This window comes from Balaenoptera borealis (assembly GCF_965194805.1).
Source record: "Balaenoptera borealis genome assembly, chromosome: 5".
Lineage (NCBI taxonomy): Eukaryota > Metazoa > Chordata > Mammalia > Artiodactyla > Balaenopteridae > Balaenoptera > Balaenoptera borealis.
The window spans coordinates 60,639,419-60,663,461 of NC_138862.1; the positions used below are offsets into that span (position 1 = coordinate 60,639,419).

General features: G+C 40.9%; 1 protein-coding gene across 6 annotated transcripts in view; it reads left to right on the forward strand.

Annotated features, from left to right (window-relative positions):
* Positions 1–24,043, forward strand: part of QTRT2 (queuine tRNA-ribosyltransferase accessory subunit 2) — a 44,154-nt gene that overhangs the window by 8,194 nt on the left and 11,917 nt on the right. For 2 of the 6 annotated variants that reach the window (XM_082394741.1, XM_082394740.1), the window contains 6 exons: positions 1,048–1,124; positions 3,060–3,272; positions 7,500–7,699; positions 9,871–10,022; positions 11,964–12,081; positions 14,051–16,411. In XM_082394741.1, the coding sequence (XP_082250867.1) occupies positions 1,048–1,124; positions 3,060–3,272; positions 7,500–7,699; positions 9,871–10,022; positions 11,964–12,081; positions 14,051–14,282 (992 nt within the window). In that variant the 3' untranslated portion in view covers positions 14,283–16,411. The other 4 variants (XR_014245360.1, XM_082394743.1, XM_082394744.1 and 1 more) reach the window with 3 other exon arrangements.

The following is a 24,043-nucleotide window of genomic DNA, read 5'->3' on the forward strand; positions in this document are numbered from 1 at the left end:
TCCATTTATTTATAGGAAAAGCTTAGCAGGGACAGCCACAGAACCAATTCTTCTGTAGACCATTTTCTTTTGAAGCTTTTTCCCAATATCTAGGACTCACTTAAATGAATGAAGATCCTGCTTCCATTGGTTACTCAGTCCTCTGCTTCTGAGGGAAACTGCATGATGACTTGGTTGTCACAAGGGCCTGTGTTTCAGTAGAGGAATTTATATAATATCGTTTTCCTTGATCTGAGACCAATTTTAATAACCAGCTTTAAAGTATACAAGCGTATAATTAAGTGAAAATAGCTAATATAAGCTTTCTAGAGATAATTGTAATAATTGAAATTGTAGACAATAAGGTAGAGAACAGAGATTTTTGTTTGCTTTATATTTTTGGTCTTTTTTCAGCAAAATTCTATTTTTTTTTCTTATGAAAATGCAGCATATGAAATTTAAGTACATATGGCTTAGTAAACTTTTTTTGGATTTTTTTTTTAAACAACTATCTTTTTGATTAAAGAACCTAAGAAACTGGCATCTTGAGTAAATGAAACTTATTGAAAATGAGATCCATTTGCAATGTCCTGCAGCTTTTCTATAATTCTGCCCCTAGGGACCCATGGTGTGGGCTGGATTTATTATTAATAAGATTACCTATTGACTGTATAATTTCATCTTTCCAGTAGCTAGTTCCCCTTGGATAGTGCCTAGAATGACCATACTTGATATTAAATTCTTCAAAGCAAATCAAGTAGGGTCAACATATCATTAAACACTTTCATCGTATCATACTTCAGGTTATACCTTTCTTTTGTAGCAACTCACTATGTCTTTAGACATGAACCTTTACGTTTAATTCTTCTTTTAGGTTAGTAGGTTTCAAAGTAATCTTTTCATTCATGTTGACAGGCCTCCTACAATTCTAAGATAAAGTATGAGCAATTTATTGTGTTTTAGACTTGCTTTATCCAGCAGTACACATTATGAAGCTGCTCTCTGTTACAACACAGTGTAATTGTTGATGTAAGTGCTCTCAAGGGTTCTTTTTTTATGTTTATACAGGCATGCCAGAATCACTCTTGTACTGCTCCCTGCATGATCCAGTCAGCCCTTGCCCAGCTGGTTATGTAACAAATAAGGTATGTTCTCAGAAGGTCCTCCAAGGCTGAAGGTTTTTCTCAGGAAGTCAGCCTATGGGATCTCTCAGATGCAAGGATCCCACTGCTTGGGATGCTGACCCATTCCAGACCCCTTTATGCCTTCTCTTTATTTCTACGACTATAGTGGGATGGTGTGGTTTATAGGAGTTAGAGTGGGGCAGCCCAAGGATGAGGTTAAGGTAAGGACTGTATCCTCAGCTTTTTCATTGTTGCCAAAAATTTGGGAGTAGAGAAAGGTCAAGTACATGCCAAAAAAAGAAATTGCTATGATGGTAGAAAACAATAGTCTTTTGATACCATGCTTTATTTGAAGTTTTAACAACCTCAGGAATAGTGGGGAAAGTTGCTGATGAGTGTTATCACATGTATAACTATATACAGTAGAATCTCAGTATAATACTGCTGTTTAGAACAGAATTTGAAAAAGCTGGAGATTTTAGCTAGTGAAAAACAGTATTCAAAGGACTTCCTTAAAAGTTTTAACCTGAGATATGGCCCCATTGCATTGTCCCTGAGGACAGCATTCTGGAAAAGCTTTAGTATATATTGCCCTTTACAAACACAGTTACTTTTCCTGCACCCACTTTATTGATATCAACAATATCTATTAATCTTACCTAAGATAACTATTTTAAATTTGTCTTCTGTTTTACACTTCTTTTCATTTTGTAATTTGAATTCAAAAGAAAATATTTCGACCTCGGTTGTCTCTTCCATTTATAAGGGAGAAAGTATTCATTTAAACAGTGTTCTTATGCCAGAATAAAAAGATTGTATGTGGCCCCGCATTTATGTCCATCTCTTCTAAGAAGAGAGATGCTGTAGGGAAAGGAATAACCAAAGGAACATATAGAGATTCTTGTGTACTATGGGATTTATGTCTTTGCACATGTTTCTGTATCTAACTCAATCTAGTAAACACTTACTAAACATTAATAATGTGTGAGGCCCCAGACTGTGCGTTTGGGGCACAACCATGAATTCGGATACTCTAGTCAGACATATATACAATGGTGTGATAAGGGCTATCTTTTCTTTTTCTTTCTATTCTCTTTGTTTGTTTATTTATGGCTGTGTTGGGTCTTCGTTGCTGCACACGGGCTCTCTCTAGTTGCAGCGAGCAGGGGCTACTCTTCGTTGTGGTGCGCGGGCTTCTCATTGCAGTGGCTTCTCCTGTTGCAGAGCACGGGCTCTAGGCACGCGGGCTTCAGTAGTTGTGGCTCGCGGGCTCTAGAGGGCAGGCTCAGTAGTTGTGGCGCACGGGCCTATTTGCTCCACGGCATGTGGGATCTTCCCGGACCAGGGATCAAACCCGTGTCGCCTGCATTGGCAGGTGGATTCTTAACCACTGCACCACCAGGGAAGCCCCAGGGCTATCTTTTCTATGAAAGAAATAAATACAAATTGCTGAAAGAGCTTATAAGAGTGAGCAATTGATTATGCCTAGTAACGTTTGGGGAACACAATAGAGTAGATGGTATTTGAACTCTTATGTCTTGAATAGTATTTTACCAGGCAGAGAAGTAGGGGAAGGCCATTTCAGTCAAAAGGAACAATGTGATCAAAGACAGAAGAATTAAAGTCTGTGGTGTATTCAGGAACAGCAGGGGGCGGGGGAGAATAGAAGACTGGGCTTCTGGAAAAGTAATTTTAGAATTCTGAGTGCTAACTCAGAAGTTGGCTTGTGTGGCCATTGAAAGATTTTATCAGAGTCCCTCTGAGCTATCAGGTCCTTAGAGAATTTGGAATATAGTATAGGAAACCTCTTTACCCACCGTGTCTAGGATATTGAATTGCCACCCTCTCTCCATCTGTAAAGAAGAATTGAGTTCAGGATTGCTTTGCTCATTTTATTATTTGCTTTTTCTTTGCATGTTACTCTTCCTAATCCCTCATCGTCTTGTCCCATGGCAGTCAGTGTCTGTGTGGGGTGTTGGAGGACGAGTGGAAATGACTGCCTCCAAGTTCATGACAATTCAGCAGGCCCTTCAGCCAGACTGGTTCCAGTGCCTTTCAGATGGAGAGGCAACTTGTGATGAAACCACTTCCATAAAAAGAGCCAGAAAGTCTGTGGACCGATCGCTTCTATTCCTGGATAATTGTCTGAAGCTACAGGAAGAGTCAGAGGTAAAGCTGTGCCCCTGGCCACTCCTTTCTCTTAGAAACTCTCGCTAATTTACGTTCCGTGTTACCACCCTTTCTGCTCCTCCTTCTTCTCTGTTCCTCATTTCTTGGTCTCTTACTCTCACCTGATTTTTTTCCTGATTGTTTTATTGCTCTTTAGGATTCTGTCTTAGGCTCTCCTTTCACCCCTCACTATTTGTTCTCCCCAGGCAGCTCCCCTTAGTTTTAATTGCTGAAAATTCTAAAATTGTGTGTGTAATGGAGATCGCTCTACTTAGCTTCAGAATTACATAACCACAGGCCTTTGCTGGGTTCTGTCACTAGAGTATTCCTCACATGCACCTCAAACTCAGAGATAACCAAACTCAGTATCTCCCCTCCTCTCACCTACTCTTCGTTTGGCTCTCCCTCAATACGCTGTCTCCCTTTGTGGCAGCCCCCAGCTCCTCAGCCCAGAGATTTAAGTCTTTCAAGACCCCTTTTAATATCCAAGTAATATTCAGTTTTTCACTCCACCTTGGTTCCAGTTCCCTAAATAAGTCTAGAATGTGCCCCTCCCCCGCCTTCTTATCTCCTTAAGGCAGTAGGCAGTCACAGTCACCTCATCATCTCATGTGCTGGGGAAGATGAAGCTGTAGCAGTGAATAAAGAATTTTTTTTTTAATCTATATTTATGTATTTATTTTTGGCTGCGTTGGGTCTTTGTTGCTGTGCGCAGGCTTTCTCTAGTTGCGGCGAGCGGGGGCTACTCTTTGTTGCTGTGCTCATTGCGGTGGCTTCTCTTGTTGTGGAGCACGGGCTCTAGGCATGCGGGCTTCAGGAGTTGTGGTTGTGGCTCATGGGCTCTAGAGTGCAGGCTCAGCAGTTGTGGCACATGGGCTTCGTTGCTCTGCGGCATGTGGGATCTTCCCGGACCAGGGATCAAACCCGTGTACCCTGCATTGGCAGGCAGATTCTCAACCATTGCACCACCAGGGAAGTCCCTGAATAAAGGATCTTGATAGCAGAGTTAATAAAGCTGGAAGAGGAAGGGTTCATTAGGAGAGAGCAGAGGAGGTGGGAGAACAGGAGATACGATCAGAGGAGAAGCTTTCAGTGTCTGATCATTTATGTAGAGTAATCCTGAGCAACAAGTGGGCCCCACTATGGCAAAAGCACACGGAGTTTCAAAAACATCATTACTTTGCGTTTACCAATAAAAAATATAATTTGGCTAATCAAGTTAATATACATGAAATAATTAGAGGATGTTTACTTGTCGTTCTTAATAGATCTCTCAGTATGTGCAATAAGGGTCCAGCGTGGGACCATTGCTGTGGGTCTGCACTGTTAGCTCTGCGAACAGTTGTTTGCTAGCAATTGTTCTGAGCCAGTAATTATCCTCGTAGGGTAAGTAATGTTTGGATGAGGAGAAAGGAGGACAGGGCGTGTGATGGAGCATGATTATTAGATGAGCCTCGAATCCCTCTTCTGTGTTAAGTCAGCCTGACCATTTCACATTATTTCTGTGCGTTGGTCAAATGCAGGGGTCCCTCTCTGTACCCCTTATGCTTACGCTATTGTCTTGACATGATTATTGATAGTGTCCCCTTTTACTTTTAAATGTGTCCCATTTTAGACAATAAATTATATGGTTATACGTCTTACACCCGTGAAAATGAGTTTCCCAGATGGGGCTGTACCAGTCATGGAAAGGGGCAGGCCGTGTAACTGTCTGCTTTGTATGTCTGCATACATCTTTTCCTCTTCCTGTGACTTCTTCCCCTCTTATTCACTGGCTCCTCTTACTCTGAATGCCCTTAAATATTGAAGCTCCCCAAGGTTCTGTTGTTGGCTTTCTTTCCTTCTCCATGTATTCCCTAGGCCAGGGATGGCAGATGAGTTTCATCTCAAGGTGCTTGGAGCTGCGCCCAGGTGCAGCGGGGCGAGGGCGGTCTGCTGGCTGGCTCTGTCTGCCATGGCAGCAGGCATGGGGAGTGGCAGCACTGTGTCAAGCACCTACTGTTCTCTCTAGGCTGGCAGTCACACTCTATATACATATCCCTGACTTTCGGTCCGTATGTTCAGTGGCTGATACCTCAAACCCAGAATGCACAAAAGAGAATAATCATCTGGCCTCCCCCTCCACTGTTTTCTTAGGATTCCCTGTCTTTGCTCTTCTCGTCCTCTCCCTGGACTTCTGAAATTGGAGCCAGGAGTCATCCTAGATTTTTGTTTTCATCCTCTCCCCAGGCAACTAATTGGTCAGGTTGAGTTGATTGTACCTCCTGATGAGCTTTCAAATCCTCTCTCTCCTCTTCACCCCACCGCCACTGCCTTAGTCCAGGTCTTCTTTGTCTTTCCCTGGATGATTAAAGTCGTCTCCTACTACCCCATCCTACCCTCACCCTCCTTCATTCTCCACGCAGCAGCTGAAGTGCCCTTTCTGGAGGAGTGGTCTGACTGTGTTCCTCCTGCTTAAACCAAAAAGCAAAATTCCCTCTTTATAGCCTTCCAGGCTCCCTCCCCATCCCTCTCTTCCACCAGAGAGCCACTGTTGATTGGTGTTTTTCCTTGCAAACCTTATTTTTTTACAGTTCCATACACATAACTATTACATATATGCATGCCTCTATGTGGTTTTTGTTACATGAATATGATCATCTATTCAAAAATTTGCTTGTTTTTGTTTAACGATATCTTGAAAGTCTTTTCCTGTCAATGTATATGTTAATATATGTTCTGCTTTCTTTTTAAAACAGCTATATAGGAAGCCTACTATGAACATATTATATTGATACTTTACTTAAGCCTTTACTCTATTGATGGATGTTTAGCATGTTTCCAGTTTTTCATTATTCTAAACATCTTTCGCAAATAAACCTTGGTGCATATGAATGAATATATTTGTAGGAGATATTCTTAGAAGTGGAATTTTAGGATATATAAAGATAAAAAAATTGACGTTTTCATTAAGTGTTATCTACTTGCCCTCCCAAGAGGCTGAACTAATTTTTATTCTCTCTAGTTATCAGGGTATATAAGTGCCATTTCTCTAACACTTTTACCTCTGCTATGTTGCCATCTGTCTTTTAACTTTTTTGTCGGTGTGATGGGCAAAAATGGTATCGAATTATTTCCAGTTTTCATTTCCTTACTTTTGAGGTTTAGTAAGCTCTCCGGATATGTACGGGGCATTCACATTTGTTTTTCTGAAGTTCATAGTCACATATTTGCCTAGATTCCTATGGGGTTGTCATTTCCTTAGAGGATTTGTTGGAGCTTTACCTATGGTGTAGACATTTATCTGTTCCTCCAAAGAATAAGTTCCCCTTTGTCTTTGTTGATAGTATATTTCACTAGGGAATTTTTAATGTATTTGTACTCAAATATGTCTGCCTTTTCCTGTAAGCTTTAGCTTGCTTTGAAAGGCCTTCCTTATCTCAAGACTATAAAAATATTCAACCTATTCTTCTAATACTTGTATAACTATATTTTTTATGTTTAGATCTTAGGACCGTCTGGAATTTATTTTTGAGGATGGTGTACAGTAGTAATTTTTGTTTTATCTTTTTCCAAATGGACAGTCAGTTGTCCCAGCCAAACAGTTTTACAGTTCCTAAAGTTATTTCTAACTAAGAGATTTAGAAGTAACCTAAGGTAGACCAGGATAGCCATTTATAGAAATTAACACTGTTGCTTTTGTTCTTTTCCTCTTATACCTGCTTGGTGTGTGCTTAATTTAATCTAAGCTAAAGCCTGATTAACTATGTTGATTGCCTCAGCTTCTCTTCAGTCTTTTCTTCCTTTTTTTTTTTTTTTTTTTAAAGATTTATTTATTGATTGATTGATTACTATGTTGGGTCTTCGTTTCTGTGCTAGGGCTTCCTGTAGTTGTGGCAAGCGGGGGCTACTCTTCATCGCGGTGCGCGGGCCTCTCACTATTGTGGCCTCTTTTGTTGCGGAGCACAGGCTCCAGACGCGCAGGCTCAGTAGTTGTGGCTCACGGGCCTAGTTGCTCCGTGGCATGTGGGATCTTCCCAGACCAGGGCGTGAACCCGTGTGCCCTGCATTAGCAGGCAGATTCTCAACCACTGCGCCACCAGGGAAGCCCCATCTTCCCTTTTTGAGTGGCTTTCAAATTGTGTTCTTTGGAGCCCTAAGGGTTCTTAGGAAGGCAGTAAGGCTCATTTAAACAAAGGTCTCCGCTACTGGAAACAGTTAAAAGCGTTCAATCCTTTCTCACCTTAGGTCCTCCAGAGAAGTATGATCATTGGCGTGATTGAAGGTGGAGATGTGATGGAGGAGAGGCTGAGGTCAGCACGAGAGACAGCCAAGCGGCCTGTAGGTGGCTTCCTTCTGGATGGCTTTCAAGGGACTCCAGCAACCCTGGAGACTAGACTGCACTTGCTGTCATCAGTCACTGCGGAGCTACCGGAGCACAAACCGAGGCTAGTGTCCCGTTAGGGTGCAGGCTGAGCCTGGTGGGCTGCAGAGCAGGGGTGCTGCCGAAGGTGTGGTATGCAGTCTGTACATGGGTGTCTCTTTTCATGTTCTGATTATGTTCTTTCTGGGCTGAGTCTGCTGAAGCAGACTGTGGAGGAAGTTTCCATCAAGGCTGTCTTGCCTTTGATTTCAGAATGTAGACCAGAGGACACTGCCATGTGAATTAGTTTATTTGATCCTCATTATAAGTGAGGGCAAGTGTTATACTGGTTCCCCTCATTCTTGTGCCAATTGTAAATATTGTTCTTTATTCACTATAACCTGGTGCCTGGGGACAGATATAAAGTCATGTGGAACCCTGGCCTTAAGCAAGGAAAGTTGAGGACAGACCTGGGATGCCTAGTGGAATGAAGATGGGTTCTGTCAATAAGGACCTTTAAGAAGGTCTTAGATTTGAGGCAGGTAGTGAGTGGTATTATTTTTTGAAATCAAGGTCACTGGCAACCCTAGTGGGGTTGGTTCTTTCCATCAATCACAGGATTCATTATGTGCTGGAGAGAAGAGTGATCTGCAAGATTCAAAGCTAAAAATCCCCAAGTTTCTGAGTATAGCCAATGTCTTATTAGACTATCCAAATTTTTTCTTTTTTTTTTTTAAAACTGTAGTCTTTTATCCCAGTTGGTATGAATATGCGTGCTTTTTTCCTACAGATATATTAAGAGGTTTGATTATGGGGTGCTGCTTTATACCCCTGGGGCTGCTGGATATATATATATATATATATATATGTAATTTTACTACTTTTTTAAAAATCCAGGTATAGCTTGCAGTTAAGTATATGAATCTTATGTATACCCTGCTGAATTTTTATTCGTATATATGCTTGTGTAAACAGCAGCCAGAACAAGATATTGCCATCACCCCAGCCAGCATTCTGCCCGCCCCCCCGCCAGCCCCAGTGTTATCCCAGCTCTCTGTGTTCATTGCTTTCCCTCCTGTGCTTATTTCATTCTGGTGCAGATGATAGTTCAGCACTAGTATTTCTAGTCATTTTCTGGACTTCTTTTGAGTTAAGTGCTCACAGATGTCTGTTACTGGATTTGAAAGCTGGGATTGTTTTTCTTTCTATAAGTGTGTAGAAATGCCAGCTTCAGTTGGAGAGGAGTTCTAAAACATGACATTACTTGAAGGAAACTGTAGTCAGAAAAACCAGCATATATTTAAGGGTTCTGGTTGTTTAATATTACATAAGCCTTTTTTTGGACTTCTTTTAGAAATCAGGGAGTCTATAAGCTTTTCTCTGCCAGTGTGTAAAAGGGACTATGAGTAGAAAAACAAACATAAAAAATAGCAGCCAGCCAGCCCTCGTCTAGTGCATTTCCCCATCTTGTTTTAGTGGCAAAACCTGGTTAAATGTTATTAACACTCTCAGAAGTCATTACCCATTGCCTCTGGAAATACCATCTCATTCTACCACGCAGACATTTTATTAATGGAGAAAATAGAAAGAAGCATAAAGAAAGCTGACTAGATTCTTAGAGCCTATGGGCAGAGTTGAAATTCCGAGAGCAAGAATTGCTTCGTAAATGAACCTATGAAGAGTACAGTAGATAAAAATGTCTTTCTTGAAGCAATTATGAAAAAGAATTATAAGCAAAATACAGTTAAAACATGGAAGAGTGTTTGAAGGGGAAATAAAGCACACAGCTTTGCACTAAAAAAATCTTATGTAGCGGTTAGAAAGACTACAAAGTTCAGTCTGAGACTACGGAGGTTATTTCAGAAGGGATCAGAAGGGAAGGAAAACTAACCTTTGTTAAGCTTCTCTTTGGGGCAGAAGCTACACTTTGTGCTTTTGCGAATATGTCATTAATCCTTACAACCAGTCTGTGAGGTATGTATTCTTGCTTTTGTTTTTAAAATGAGAAAACTAAAACTCAGAAAGGTTAAGAAACCTTCCCAAAGTAACACAGCAAGTAAATAAATGGCAGAGCTGGGATTCTGGTCCAGGTCACTCTGCCTCCAAAGCTCTATGTTCTTTCCACTATACCTCCTTATCTGCTGCCTGCCACGCTAACCACGATTTTTATTATTATTACTGTTAATGTCCTCTGGAAGACTCTCTGATTTCATTCCTGGCATTGTTCTTATGTCACTGTTCATACTATTTTCACAGGCTCATCTGCGGTGTTAGCCAGCCAGATGAGGTGCTCGAGTGTATTGAAAGAGGAGTGGACTTATTTGAGAGTTTTTTCCCTTATCAAGCAACAGAGCGGGGATGTGCCCTGACCTTCAGCTTTGATTACCAGCCGAATCCTGAAGAGACATGTAGGTCTTTTGAAGTTAATCTCTGTGTTACCCTTAAATTCTCTCTATTTCCTATCAATTTTTGCCTTGAGTTACAAGCCAGAAATATGTGCATACTATAAAGCCAGCCTTTTATAAAACTATGCCTTTGTGTCTTATCTGTCCGCCCTGGCATGTTGGCACACAAAACCAGGCACTTAATACTATACACATAGCTCATCAATGTTAGGAAGTGATTTTGTAGTGAGCAGAACCAAGAAAAACAAAACCTCTTCTATTAACAACCTGAAAAAAGAGCATTCAGAGTGAATAGTGATGAAAATCTAAGAAAAGAAAACCTTTGAACTGCTTGGTAAAAGTTAATTTGTTTTTTCACAAAAGAGTTCTTGTCTGCTTTTTGCAAACCCCATGCTATTAATATACAGGGAGTCTCATCCCCTCTGATCCTAGTGTTACTTTTGCTTTTTTGGTTCTTTATACATACTGAGATGTGAAAGCTGTTTTCCTCTGCTAATGGTGCTTTGAAGCACTGCCATTTTCTTTTATTGTTTAGTTATTCAGAAGTCAAGAAAATCAGTTTCAGATTCTAACATTTAACTGGCAGTAGAAAAGGAACCAGGATACAAACTTTGGGTTGGGGTCCCCTGAAGTGTCTGCACAGTGTTTCAGGAGAATGTTGTGTGCCTGGTCTTCCGTCTGGCCTTCAGAGTGTGCTTTCTGTTCTCTCTTCCTGCTCTCCGTTGAACTCTTGCTCTATCACCGCCAACCTTAAATTTGAGTAGGGCCAGAGACTTCTTTAAGGGTTCATTTTATTCCCCACAAGTGATGAAAATTTCATTCAGAATATGTTACACTCCTATAAAGCAACTTAAGCATTAATCTAAATGGAATTAGTTCTAGAAACAAAATCAATCAAGTTGATCAAATTCTTATATAGAGGAGGTCAATTTTACTGTCTTTTAGACAGACTAGAACGTAATGTATATGGCTAGGCATACCATAAACACTTTATACATGTTCATGACTTCATTTACAAGTGAAATTATCTCTGCCAGGACATAGGTGACTGATAGGCATTCTGTACCGTGAATATGCAAAACTCTACAAAGAACATGATATTGAATTCTCTGGAACAAACACGTTCCTTTTGGGCCAGAGAAAGCCAAATTTCTTTATGATTGGGAAAACTGAGTTTGAACATTTTTATGCAAGTATTATGAATCACATTTGTGTACGTGTGTGTGTATAGTAAATTGAGGCTTTTTGCCAATTACAAAGTGAAAATTCCAAAGGAATAAGTTGCATAATGTAGGCAGCAATTCCCCCTAGTAACACCAGTTACTATGCAAAGAGCCAGCTGCTCTGAAGAGGGGCAAGTAGATAAGTATTTCTGGTGTTTCTCTTGCAATTCCAGGAATGTTCTTTCTTAAAGCAAAGAGTTCAAGGGAACAACTCAAGTCCCCATTTAACCCTGGATTATCTGAGCTCCCTGGAAGGCCAGAGTCTCCATGCAGAATACATAAATTAAAACCATATTCTACTTTTAATCTGGAACATAATTTAATTGGAACATAGGCAGTTACAAAGCCCAATTAATTTGCATGTACATTATAATAAGACATAACTCCAACACACAGGCACACACACACACACACACACACACACACACACCCCAGCTGGTTTTTTAAAATCATTCCTTGGCAGTAAGATTATAAGATATATACTTGTAACTACTATTCACTTAGACATAGTTGAATCTCCAAGTTTTGATACTATAGATAATAGGTCATTGATCATCTTGTTACATATTGCTTTTTTTTTCTTGTGCTATTTCCTTCCGATAAGTTCTGAGGAGTGGAATTCAGGGTCAAAGGGCATGAAATAGTAACTAAAATAAAATTCTCCCAATGGCCACTCTTTATCTGATCTTCATTCAAGACTTTTTGTTGGTTTGTCCTTTAGTATTGCAACAAAATGGGACACAGGAAGAAGTAAAATACGTGGATCAAACAAAGAAAAGTAAAACAACCAGTTGCAACCAAGAAATGACATCATTTGAAATTAATCTGAAGGAAAAAAAGTAAGGAATTTTTTTTTAAGTATGGATTTTGATTTCTGACTTTTTAATTTCAGTCTGTTTTGAAAGTTTATATAACTGTTCCCTTTTCAGTTCATGACTTCATAAAATATTTATAGTTGGATATTGTTTGGGCCTTCTCAAATTCAGTGCCAGCAGTACTCTTTTTTTCTGCAGATGAATTTGTGTACTTTGTCTTATCAGAAAACTGAGGCTAGATAACTGTTGTTTTAGAAGAGGTGTCAGAAAAATTAGACCAGATCCATTGTTTGGTGTTCTTTACTCCTTATGATTACTTTAAATAATAACAGTGTAAAATAAGGATTTCAAGATAAAATATTACAACAAAATTTTTAAATTTTAAGGAATTTAAGCCATCTTGGTTATACACAGATTATAAATCTTAAATAAAATATTTGCCTCTGGAAAGACTGAACTAAGATATCTTATAACTTTGTATTTGGCCAAAACTGGAAATAATCAGTGAACCAGTGAGCTGGTTTTTTGTGAACTTGGTATACTCACTTTAATGCTGGGGTGTTTCTGGTCTTACGTAAAGGGACATTTTAGGGACTCAGACTTATTTATGTCTATCTAGTAACAGTACAGACTTTAAAATTTATGAAAGAATATGAAATTCCTAGTTCTTATTTCTATAGTGATTTCTTAATTGTAGGTCTGTAATGGTGATGTTTATCACATTTGACTTCTTGAAAAATAGCCAAGGAGATTCATTTCCATTTTTAAAAAGCTAGGGTAATATAAATGGTTACTAATAAAATTCACTTTACATTATAGATATAATTGGAAACTGCGGTATTTTTATCATCAGCACTAGAAGTTTTGGAGATTTGGTGTTCAGATTGTAGCCTTGCTTGTGACTGTGTGACCTTGGTCAAGTCATTTAACTTCTTTTTAATAGCTGATAGAAGGTAGCACGTATATAGTGCTTAGCATGTACCTAGCAGTGTCCTTTACTATATTAACTTATTTAATTCTTGTAACAACTCTATTAGGTAGGTACTGTTACTACCTTATTACATTTCAGATGAGAAAACAAAGACACAGAGGGAGGTTAAGTGACTTTCCCAAGTGAGTTGTGAGCCAGGAACCAACCCCAGGCATTGTAGCTCCATAGCCCTCCCTCTTAAACCCCTTGGCAGTCTTCACTGGTAAAGTGACAGGAAAAATGCCTATCTCGGGCTTCCCTGGTGGTGCAGTGGCTGGGAGTCTGCCTGCTAGTGCGGGGGACGCAGGTCCGGGCCCTGGTCCGGGAGGATCCCACGTGCCATGGAGTGGCTGGGCCCGTGCGCCCCAACTGCTGGGGCCTGTGCACCTAGAGCCCGTTCTCCAAAACGAGAGGGGCCGCCGCGGTGAGAGGCCCGCGCACCGCGGCGAGGAGTGGCCCCCTCTCGCCGCAGCTAGAGAAGGACCGCGTGCAGCAACGAAGACCCAATGCAGCCAAAAATAAATAAATTTATAAAAAAAAAAAAAAGCCTATCTCCATGGGTGGTTGCAGAGATTAAATGAGACAGTATATATAAAAGTTTTTTGTAAACTGCAAAAAGCTATGCAAGTAAAAGGTCATATCATCTCTTCTAATATTAGCTCTGGTGGCAAGTGGGAGAAAAGTGTCATTCATCAGAACAGTGTCTCCTAACATTTTTGTGTGCCTTTGCAGTGTGACTAACCCTGCTCAGCAGGAGGGAGCGAGCACGTGACTCTTCTGCCGCTCCTTGGTAAGCCTCAGTCTAGGAGGTTGTATCCATCTGAGGAAGACTCCTGAGTCTCCTGGCCCATTGTCCTCTCTGTTAACTTTTGACCACATTGCCGTCTTAAGCAGGTGCCTGGCACTAAGTTTGCCAGTTGTGTTACTAACGATTGGTTACGTGCCAGCAGAATAGGTTAGTCTAGGTTGTCGAGGTCTTGTTTTCCTCACTTTCCGGAATATCGTTGTAACTTCCTTCCTCAGGTACCAGGAGGACTTTGATCCGCTTGTGAGAGGGTGTCCCTGTTACTGCTGTAAGAATCACACTCGTGCGTACATCCACCATCTGCTGGTGACCAACGAGCTGTTGGCTGGCGTCCTGCTCATGATGCACAACTTTGAACACTACTTTGGATTTTTCCAGGCCATCCGGGAAGCACTAAAAAGCGACCGACTGGCACAGCTGAAAGAGCTCATCCACAGGCAAGCATCTTGAGACCTGGTACGCATCATCTGACTCTTCACATTGAGCCTGCACCACGGTTGTAATGTGGGAAGAAGAGAGCAGGAAGTGATCTTCACTTTAATCACTTATATTTGAGAATGAAGTCTACTCAAATAAGGAACATCTGTACTGTACTCTGCCCACCTGAGGCTAAAGAGACTTCTTCTTACGGCTGAAATGACCTAGAATGACCTAGATTGATCAGAAAGAATTGAAACCTGACCTTGAATATTTCTGCGCTAACCCCTTTTAGTCAACAGAGATTCATTTAGTCAAAGATAAAAGCTTTAGATGTGAAGGGACAGCCTTGAAGTGGGGATGATGAGAATCTGAGGGTTCACTGAGTTGGATTGGAGCTTGAAGGGAGTTGATTGGTCATGAGTAGCATGACCTCTGTGGACACATGCCTGTTGACCAAGAAGGAATTTGTCTGATTCAAGAGTTTTCTTCATTTTAATCCTTATATTCTCAGGGGTCTCTTTTGGACACTTGTGCCTTCCAAGCTGTCCTGGCAGTGCAATCAACCAGAAATGACTCTTGTGATTTAACCACGCTCACATCTCCATGGAATGTGGAGCTCACACATTGCTCCAATGACCAGTTAGCCGAGGGCACACTCTTCGTTTGACCCTGTGGTCTTTCTGTGACTTGTCTCACTAGAGTCAGCGCAGTTGCCTATTAGGAGCTGAAAGTTTGCCTAGCTGCTTTCATCTGGTCGTACAGATCCACTGTGGTCTGCCTTTTAGTCTCATTAAGAGTCGAACCACATAATAACTGGAGCTACGTCACCTGGGGAGATTCAGTCACCGTGTGTTCACTTGGACGGAGCCCTGGCCTGCCATTTAGAGGATTGGGTTTCAGTTCTACTCAACTATGACACTTGGGCAAATCACTTAACTTCTCCATGCCTGTTTCCTCCTGAACAAATGAGGACAGGCAAAGTGAATAGTACTAAACGAATTTCTAAGGTTCCATCTAGCTCTAATATTTGGGGAACAAGAAGTTTTAGATTGGAACCATAGCTTTATGTGTATCCTTGTTTATTGATCACTATTGGCCTGATAAAAAATGCAGTGGTGCCAGGAGTCAGGCAACAGTAGAGATATTTGAGAGCCTAAAAACGTTTAGCCTGTGGATTTTAAAGTGGTTGGTAAATTGGCATCAGCAGGTCCTGAGGCTGGGAAGACCTTCGCTGATCACCTCTGATTCTCTGAATTTTTTTCTGCTCTTGTCAAAGGAATGACATTCATGTTGATGGTGTGACAGGTGATTTTTATTTTCTTTGTGCTTTTCTATATTTGTCAAGTTTTCTATAAGAATACACATACATGCACGTTTCACACAGTTTTTATAAATACAGTAGAACCAAAAAGATGCCTTTGTTTTGTTTGTAGGGGTATAAAATATATTTGTTTTACATTCTTGTGCTACATTTTTCTATTTGTTCATTTTAGTGGGCATTACTGAACCTTGTTTTTAATTATTATGTGGTTACTATATTTTTATATGTAGGGTGCCCGTCTATACTGTTTTCTTTTATTAGTGGTTTAAGAACATCCATGAATTCCAAAGCTCATGAATTCCAGAATTCATGGATATTCTTACAACCTCTCCTCCAATTAATGGCAAGGATACTTATGAAAGAGTTTCTGTTCTCAAGAATCTGCTTGTTTAGGGCTTCCCTGGTGGCGCAGTGGTTAAGAATCTGCCTGCCAATGCAGGGGACATGGGTTCGAGCCCTGGTCCGGGAAGATCCCACATGCCGCGGAGCAACTAAGCACGTGCACCACAACTACTGAGCCTGCGTGCTGCAACTACTGAAGCCCGTGCACCGAGAGCCTGTGCTCCACAACAAGAGAAGCCATCGCAGTGAGAAGCCTGTGCACCTCAACGAAGAGCAGCCCCCGCTCAACGCAACTAGAGAAAGCCTGCGCGCAGCAACGAAGACCCAATGCAGCCAAAAATAAATAAATAAATAAATAAAATTTATTAAAAAAAAAAAAAAATCTGCTTGTTTTGAAATATATTGGATTGGAGTTGTTCATATGTTTATAACTCCCGTTCAGTGCCAAACCCATTGTTGGAGGAGTATTAATAAATATCCCAGAATCCATATAAAATTTATGAGTTTTATTTGTGTTCAAAACTGAAAATTCTGTCCAACTTTGTCCATTTTTCTGGGTCTTTTTCTTATTAGCACATTTGAAAAAAATGTTCCTTTCCTTTAATGTAAATCTATTAAGGTCAATAGCCAGTAAACATTTTTAATTAAAAAAATATACTAGTCTGGTTTCCTGTAAATAGTAATGAGTCTATTAAACAAAACGTTAAATTTCCATGGTACCAGAAATGCTCTCCATTAGAAAAGAATTTTTCTACACCTATTCCATCTGTAGTCATTGTTTTAAGTGCACTCACACTAAATGCAGAATCCAAGAAAGAGATTCAGGGATGCACCTGTCTTTTTACATTATATAATCAAGGGCCTTAAGGCTATGCTAGCACATAATAAAAAAATAATATTCGCCACAATCTATGGAGTACTTTTACTGTGCCAGGCACCTTAGTAAATGCTTTCCACACATATGTCATTGACTCTTAGAGCATGGCTGTGAGGTGTTGATACTATTATTCCTAGCCTGAGTTTCGGGAAGGTTGAGTAGCCTGCCTGAGGGCCTACCAGGAATTTCTGGAAGGTTGAGTAGTTTGCCTAAGGACCTACCACTAGTCAGCTCCCAGGTTAGACTTGGCGCCATCTGACTAAAACCCAACAGTTAACCATTGCACTAGCGTCTTCCTGGTGGCTTACTCCTGAGTTGAAGGGGCTATGAGAAGTGAGGACTGAAGAGATGGGCCTTCTGGCCCCGAGGTGCGGGCTGCTTCTGGAGCTTTGCTGCAGCTCAGTCCTGGTTCCCACTCCTCCACTGGAGACTAGCCGGCCCTGGCCTGTGTGGCCCATGGTACCATGCTGGCACCTGTAGGTCTGTAGGTGCTCAACGTGAGTTGCCATTCCACGTCCCCCAATCCTTCCTGACCCCAGTTTGGGGACTGTAATCACACCTTGAATGGTTTCGAGAGGGTTTCTGTCTGCGATCAATTAAGGTGGACTCTTGGGGAATCAATAGGAGTCTGAGGTTTCCTATATGCCTTAGGGGAAGGATATTTTATTATTCTCTGGGAATAAAGGGAAAAGATTCTTTTAAAACATTTTTCAAACTAAATACTTGTGTAATTAAAGCATTTTAATAAAAATTTCAAACAAAGACCATCAAAAGGTCAAGATTAGAGTGTGTAAGCAACCATCTTCTCCAGGATGCTTTTTCCTGTTGAGGCAGCTTGGAGCTCACTGAGAAACCACAGAGTTAAATGATTATCCTGTGCCTTCCTAATTAGGAACAGGCTGTTCTCTGCAGTTTGATTAGTCTCACTGGTAGCGATGGGATTACAGCTTATTAAAACTGACAGTGCTGTGGAGGGCAGGGAGCCAGGAAGGTCAAACTTACATGCTGAGCCAGCCACCAGCAAGGCTCTGCCTTTACCTGAAGGTTTGGTGTAATTGGCATTCATCCTAATACTCTTTTTCATTTCTTTTATTTTTTTCAACTGTCAAGTCTCTTCCTCATTTTACACCTTTTCTCTCTCTTCTTCCTCATGGGAGTCCCTGACTTATGACCATATAACCCAAATAACAGTTGGCCAAACCAGAAAAGCAAGCCCCGTGTAAAGTAGGGTAAACATACATCCTCGTTGTTCACGACAGTCCTGGTTTATGTCTGTGGTCCAGGTGTCATTACTAACAGCACCCCCTTTTACTCTCAAAGGTGCCCTGTTTGGACAAGTTATATGGTCACCCTAATGTGAGTGGTGGGGATGGTCAAACTAGAGAGCAGATGCCCCATCTAAACAGGACAGCTGCTACCCACCTCTTGCTAACTGCTGCTGTGGGTCCTGTGCTGTCAGATCTTCCAGTGTTTCAGAGAAGGCAAAAAATCTGGATTTTTCACGTGAAAGCTCACAATTTTTAAATGCTGGATCAATTTTTAAAAAATATTCTGCTAGCCAGACAAAAGCTAGGTGTACCTAGTTTGCAGCCTTTGGGTTAGAATCTGGAGGGAAGACTGGCATCTTTAACATTTAAAAGTTTCTCAGTGATGCATAAAAATATATAGAAAAAGCACCTAGAGTTTCTAGCTCCTGCAGCTGATTACAGATTTCCCCATTAAGAGATCCCCATGTTAGGAACCAAATTATTAGTTATGCTTTTTTTTAAAAAAATTACCAGTTTACATAATTAATCAGGATGCATTTTAAGTTCTAACTTTTTTTGTTTATTGTGTAATGCATCACTTGGAAATACCGAGGAAATATCCTTTTGTTTTTTAGTGATGCATGAGTGGAACTAATGCTAGTTGGCAGTATTTGATTGTAAGAAATCAATAAAGTAATTGTATTTTTTTTTTTTTAAAGAGATCCCTATGTTGTCCCAACTCGCTGGCACAATCCCCAGATAACTCCCAGAACCATTCCAAATCTGCCCAAAGGGAGGGTATGGATCGCCTTGTTCAACCTATTTTATGGTTGAGAAATGTTAGGCCTGGAGAAGAAAGAGTAGCAGTCACTGTGTCTTTCCTCTTAAGGAGTTTAAAACAGAAGCATATTTCTTTCCAGTTACCATTTTGGCTCTCCCCCTTCCTACCCTATTTCCTGCCGGGCTGTGCCCTTCCAGGGTCAGCAGTGATTTGCCAGTACCTGCTTTCCAAGGATCCTTTCTGACTCACAAAACCAGTTGGTACAAGGACATAAGGTCTCCTATCACACCTTCCAGCATTAACAGCAATAGTCCTGGCTGACACAGCTCAATTACTGTTTGTCGAGGGAACGAATATTTTCAGAGCAGTTGAGGCATTATCTTCAGATTTTCGCCAGCTGAGCACTGGTTAGAAGTGACTGGCACAGCAATACGTGGTGGGACCTAGGCTGAATGTCTTGTTAGTGTGGTTTTATCTCACTTGACGCTAGGCAAGCTCCCAGTGACCTGACACATTTTTATTCTCTTCTTTGACTCGGTTCTGCTTTCTACCATTAGCGTCTTCTAGTGCTGGCCTCAAAGCAATTTCCCCTGCTCTGACAAGAGGAACTCAGAGTGAACTTTTCTTTTGTTCTTATTCCTCACAATCCACTTTGAGACCAGGCTGAAGTTGCCAAGGACTTCAAACGCCTGTGCACCTGCCAGTGTGATTCAGAGGGATTAGCGCGCCCCACTCTGCACACTCTCCCTCTGCATGTTCGCCTCTTTCTCTAAACTGCTGTCCCCTGCTGTCTGCTCCTTTGTCTGAGAAATATATTTTCTCTTATTATCCCCTTGTTCCCTGCCTCTTTCTGATGACTTCGGAACAAAATCAGGATGTGGCTATTAATGGTCTTCTTTCTTAACAGCCCAGAGTCACTTCCTTTTATTTAGTCCATTTTCCCTTCCCTCCCGAACAACATAATCATCTCTGCTTCAAATAAAAGTTTCATAACCATTTCATAACTACTCTTTATCGTTGCTCTCAATAAGGCATATGAGAGAGGAGATAAAAGTAAGGGAAGAGAAGCCAAAAGGTGAGGGGGTGAGGGAATCTCCAAAACTGAGAAACGGGGCAAGCATGTTCGGGATGCTTCTTTCATGAAGAAATTAGGTAAAACTAACCCTCAAGACTGAACGTTACCAGCCCAGTGGTCTGGTGAAGTTTTCCTCTAATTTTTATGGGTGGAATGGGAAGATGGTCTCCCCTCGGAGGATCTGATTTCCTTCCAGATGGTTAAAGTACCACTCAGAACCATCCCAGGATCATTTATGTTGGTCATAAATCCTTTCATAGAATTCAATTACATAATAGATATAAGAGTTTTTCAAATCACACCTCCCAAAAGCTAAAATATTTACCCACATTTTCCAGCATTTTCCATTCCCTACTCATCTGTTTTTATTTTCGTTTAACAAACTTATAGAACATTTTCATGACACTTCTGTGTATCATTCCCCATGATGCCAGCTGAAGAAAATACAAACTATGTAAATATATTCAGTCCCCCACATAGTAATTACACATCAAAAGAGAAGAGAATGACAGAGCATGTTCAATTTTTTTCTTTTTTTACCCTGTATCTGATTTTGGTTAGACTCCAATTTCATGTTGTCTGAGTAGAAAAGTCGCTTCCAGTCATGTGAAAAAAGTCAGTTCAACTTCACTTTTCGACTTGAACATTCAGCTATTACCACAAATCCAACATGTCAGAAACTAGATTTATTGTCTATGTTCCTTCAATCAAACTAGTTCTCCACTTCAACTTCCTTGCCTCTGTCAATGGCACCTGTCTTCTAGTCAATCCAGCTGGGAAACTTACTCCTTGGATGAATGATATAATTCATAAAAGGGATGGGGATAAGATATTTTAAGGGAGAGAGCAACAAGGCTTGATGACTGGTTCAGAGGATGCAGTTAAGTCATGATTCAAGGAAGATTACCACCTGTCCTGCCCTCATCCCCTTCTTGTCTGATCCCACTCCTCTCTTTCTCTTTTAGTTTTACCATTCACTGCTACTAGGCTAAGCTGTCATAAATGTTACCTTCACTGGGACACTCCCTGACTAAAAACCTTCCATGGCCGTCCAATGCCATATAGATCAGCACTAAGTTGGCTGCATGAATGTCTAGGCCTGTCACAATCTGATGCTATCCAGTTGCCATGGACTTCCCTCCCCTCTTCCCCCCGCAAAAACAAACAAAGTCTGAAGCCCAGTGTTTCCCAATTTCACTCCTTGAACTCCCTAAATTGAGAGCATCTACTCTCCTTCAGGAACAAAGGCCAGAGGTAGGTGGAAGCCTAGGCCAAACAAAGTTCCTTGTGTGATCACCTCTCCTGGTTGCCCTCTGGGCCACCCCCGTAATTACTGCCTGTTATTCTAGGACTGGTAAGTCAGATTGACTTAGCAACTGTTTTCTTTTCCTTTTTTGGGTCCAGAAATCTTCAGCTGCATTTTAATGATGAGAGGACTGAGGAGTCACCAGAGATGGTAATTTTGTTTTGGTCAAAGTCTCATACATTTGCATATAAATGAAAAACAAAAGGACATTTAAATTGTAGAAGTTGGGGGAGGAAATTAGCTTTTCTCCTTGTCAAAAAAAGGATTCTTTGGTGACACAGAGAATATAATAATTTATCAACCCCCTCATTTTATACACAGAGGTAGAACCGTGGCCCAGATAGAATATGACTAACCCAAGGTCCAACAGGAAATGGGAGGCAAGGCTGGAACAGGAGTTTAGGAGTTTAGGTTTCCTTTCTCAGCTCTTCTCTCTGTCCCTATCTCTTGTTCTGCTTCATGCAGGCTCAGTACTCTTAAGCAGCTCCTACGTCGTATACTGGGTGCTTGTGATGGTTAATTTTATGTGTCAACTTGACTGGGTAAGTGATGCCCAGATAGCTGGTAAAACATTATTTCTGAGTGTGTCTGTGAGGATGTTTCAGGAAAGATTAGCATTCGAATCCACAGACTGAATAAAGATCTCTCTCACCAGTGCGGGGGGCATCATCCAGTTTCTTGAGGGCCTGAAGAGAACAGAAAGGCAGAGGAAGGCTGAATTAGCTCTCTTGCTTGAGCTGGGACATCCACCTTCTCCTGTTCCTCTGGATATCGATGTTCCTGATTCTTGACCCTTTGGACTCAGACTGGAACTTACACCACTTGCTCCCCTGGTTCTCAGGACCTTGGGTTTGGACCGGAACTACACCACCAGCTTCTCTGGGCCACCAGCTTGTGGATGGCAGATCAGATTGTAGGACTTCTTGACCTACATAATTATGTGAGCCAATTCCTATAATAAATCTCTCCTATATGTCTTCTATCTATCTATCTATCTATCATCTATCTATCTATCTATCTATCTATCTATCTATCTATCTATCATCTCTCTATCTCCTTTTGGTTCTGTTTCTCTGGAGAACTCTGACAGGCATGATTTTACCACTTTGGCAGTGGCTGTAGCCTCCCCAGCTGCTGGGATAATAGTGATTCTTGAACACAAAGGTCATTCTGTTTGTAGATACATTTTTAAAAGTCTGCATTGACCTCATTATGACTGTGGGCACCATGTTGGGTTGGCAAAGATGTCGCAAGCCTAGTTCAGAAAGATCATACAGACCAAGCTTTCCCCAATGTATTACATTATGCCATTTATAATCCCTTCTCTGGCCTATGCCCTTCCCATAATTGTAAAGGGCCCCACTGCTTTTTATGAATTTTGTGTCAGGAGAGGGGAAGGAGTGAGCAATGGTGTTTATCATCCAGGGCCTCATCAGGTGATCATATCTTTTTCTCATGGGTCCTTGATGATCTATGGAATTTGGTCCAGCTAAATCAATACATAAAAACAAATCTTGAGGGACATCCCAATAATCTGGGGACACTGGGGACATTGTTCAGTCATATATATCCTCACCATCCTGATTCTTTCCAATACCTAGCATTCGTTCAATCAGTCAAGAAAAAACTTATCCAGTTCCAACTAAGTGTCAGGCACTCTCTACACTTGGGGTTCAATGACAAACACCCCACAGAGAGCACCTACCTTCTTGGAATTTATAGACCAGGAGCAAACTCAAAATTACATACATTCTACAGAGTTAGAAAACTTCACTTTGCTCAATAATCTATTAAATCATATCCCAACCACGAAAGAAGACTATGAAACTGTCCTAAGAAATGAGAGAATGTAGAAGATCACCAGATGATAATACCTATAGAAAAAGAAAATACAAATGTTAAAGAGTTTTCTACTATTTGTTAATGAAGAAATAGAACTGCGGGCCAAATTAGTGAGCTGAGTTTGCCTGGGCTGGCTCACACTAATTCAATTGGAGTGTTCTTCATATTAAGGCTCCCAACAAATCTACAATCCCTCAAAAAAGTATAATTGTTCCCATTTATATTTGAGAAAACAGGCTGGAACAATCAAATAACTACTTACAATTATGTACCTTGATTCCAGGAATATCTAGCTCTGGAGCCTACACTATAATTCCAACCTCACCCCCTTCTCACTCACTGGCACCTGAGGTCCAGGGTAGGGCACTGCAATGGATATATAGCCTGCCTTCTTCTAATAAATGTATTTCTACAGAGACATGTCACTGATATTTTTTAAACAGAATTTTGAAAGAAGTGATCTAATCTTGATGTCTAGAAGATAATCATGGGAGTAGAGACCTTTCCTAATGACCCAGCAATTATTCAAAACCTTCTTGGAGCAACATTTGGAAACAGAGTTTGGGAAAGGAGTTCAGACTGGAAAGCACAGCCAGCTGAGTGTTCTTAATGACAGCATTGTATATGTGCTTTACATTTTAGAAAATAACAAAAGGTCATTTGAATCCATGCCTCATGAGACGGTCAAGCTAAGTAATTCTGGTTATGATTTTTTTTTTTAAAGGGTGTGGGTGTATGGGTCAGAGTAACTGCAAAGCAAACTACTACTGGTTTTCTCGTGTGATTTTTGAAGTCAGTAAAAAGATCCTAGCTAGAAAGCCACATTTGGAGTGTTCATCCAGAAAACAAAAAATTAAAGAAGTTGCCATTTCATACTATTAACCTGTTTGGATGCCTGATAATATTTGTCGATGGATGGTCTATTCATTCAACATGTATTGCCTGCTTATATGTCCCACATTTGCTGGATGGTGGAGATTGAAAGGTGAAAATGTCAGGG